Consider the following 1202-nt stretch of genomic DNA (forward strand, 5'->3'; position numbering starts at 1 on the left):
AGGCCCTTGTGCGGGTCTTGTTTAACCGCATCCCGAACTGTTTTGTACAAAGTGTACCAGGAGTGTCCGGCACTCGGGACCACCTCTATCTTATCCGGCCTTGGCCGAACCTTTTGCTGCTGCCGCTGCTGCTGCTGATGTGCTTGCTGCCGGAGTTGCGGCGGAACATACCGCTGTCCCTGATGTTGCTGCTGCTGCTGCTGTCTACGCTGAAGCTGCTGCTGCTTCTGTTGCGGCTGCTGCTGCTATTGTGGCTGCTGCTGGGAGCGTGGCTTGCCAGTGGCCTTGCCACGGTACCTGCGACGCACCACCTCACTGAATGTGAGCTCCGGCACGACGTCTCCGCGGACGGCTGTCGATGCCTCGCTACGCGGCAGCATGACTGCATGCGACGTCGACGCGCGGGGCTGCTCCTGCTCTTGCTGGTTCCGCTGCTGCTGTTGTTGTTGCTGCTGCGGCTGCGCAGAGGATCGGCGTGGCAACGGAGTTGGAGGTTGACGCGAACTAGCTGACGGTTGTCCGCCGGCAACCTTTGCTGCCAGTAGCGAGTTGAGCAAGTCTCGGTCGCGCTGATGTGCGGCAGCGAGCTTCTCCATCTGTGCCTCCAACTTCTCCTCTCGATGTTTTGCCTCCTCCTTCTCCTCTTGCAGCAGTTGGCACATGCCAGTTATCTGCTCCGCGAGGCGAAAATTTTGCTCCTTCATTTCCAAGTTCTGCTCCTCCAGTTGCTGAATTGTTGCCTTAAGCAACTCGAGCTCCGGTGTGGTCGAGGCGGCCTTGGTTGCTACGGTGGGCTTGTTGATGCCTGTGACGCTAACCCTTGGCAGTGCCACTCGAGGCTCGGCCGCAAACAGCTTCGAACCGGATGCCAAGCTGCTACGGCAATCCACAGAGGCCGACCTCGCACTCGCGCGGGTTGACATCCCGGATGATGCCATCATCTTTGCCGACGTACAAGTTGGTGGGTTAGATAACCCTGGGGGTCGATGTGACCCCGGGGGTCGGTTGACCCCGGGGGGTCGGGATGACCCCAGGTATGCAGCGCCGTCTAGCTGATGTTCTGCCGCTCACTCGCTGCTGTAGAATCCTTCTTCCACGCCGGTTTTTCCACTACGGTCCGACTTGCAACCCCCCTGGTGGGCTGGGGGGGAGGGGTGGCGGGTGGAGAAAATTACGAGAGGGTGCGTCGCTTACGTAAGGAA

The 1202-nt window shown here is 60.1% G+C and overlaps 1 protein-coding gene across 1 annotated transcript; it reads right to left on the reverse strand.

The window, feature by feature from the left end:
• Positions 1 to 245: 245 nt before the first annotated feature.
• Positions 246 to 941, reverse strand: LOC120953039 (putative uncharacterized protein DDB_G0274435). The gene has a single exon (XM_040372699.2). It carries the CDS (start codon positions 939 to 941, stop codon positions 246 to 248), a length of 696 nt encoding a protein of 231 aa, XP_040228633.2.
• Positions 942 to 1202: the final 261 nt, after the last annotated feature.

This window comes from Anopheles coluzzii, chromosome X (assembly GCF_943734685.1).
Source record: "Anopheles coluzzii chromosome X, AcolN3, whole genome shotgun sequence".
In the NCBI taxonomy this organism is placed as follows: Eukaryota; Metazoa; Arthropoda; class Insecta; order Diptera; family Culicidae; genus Anopheles; species Anopheles coluzzii.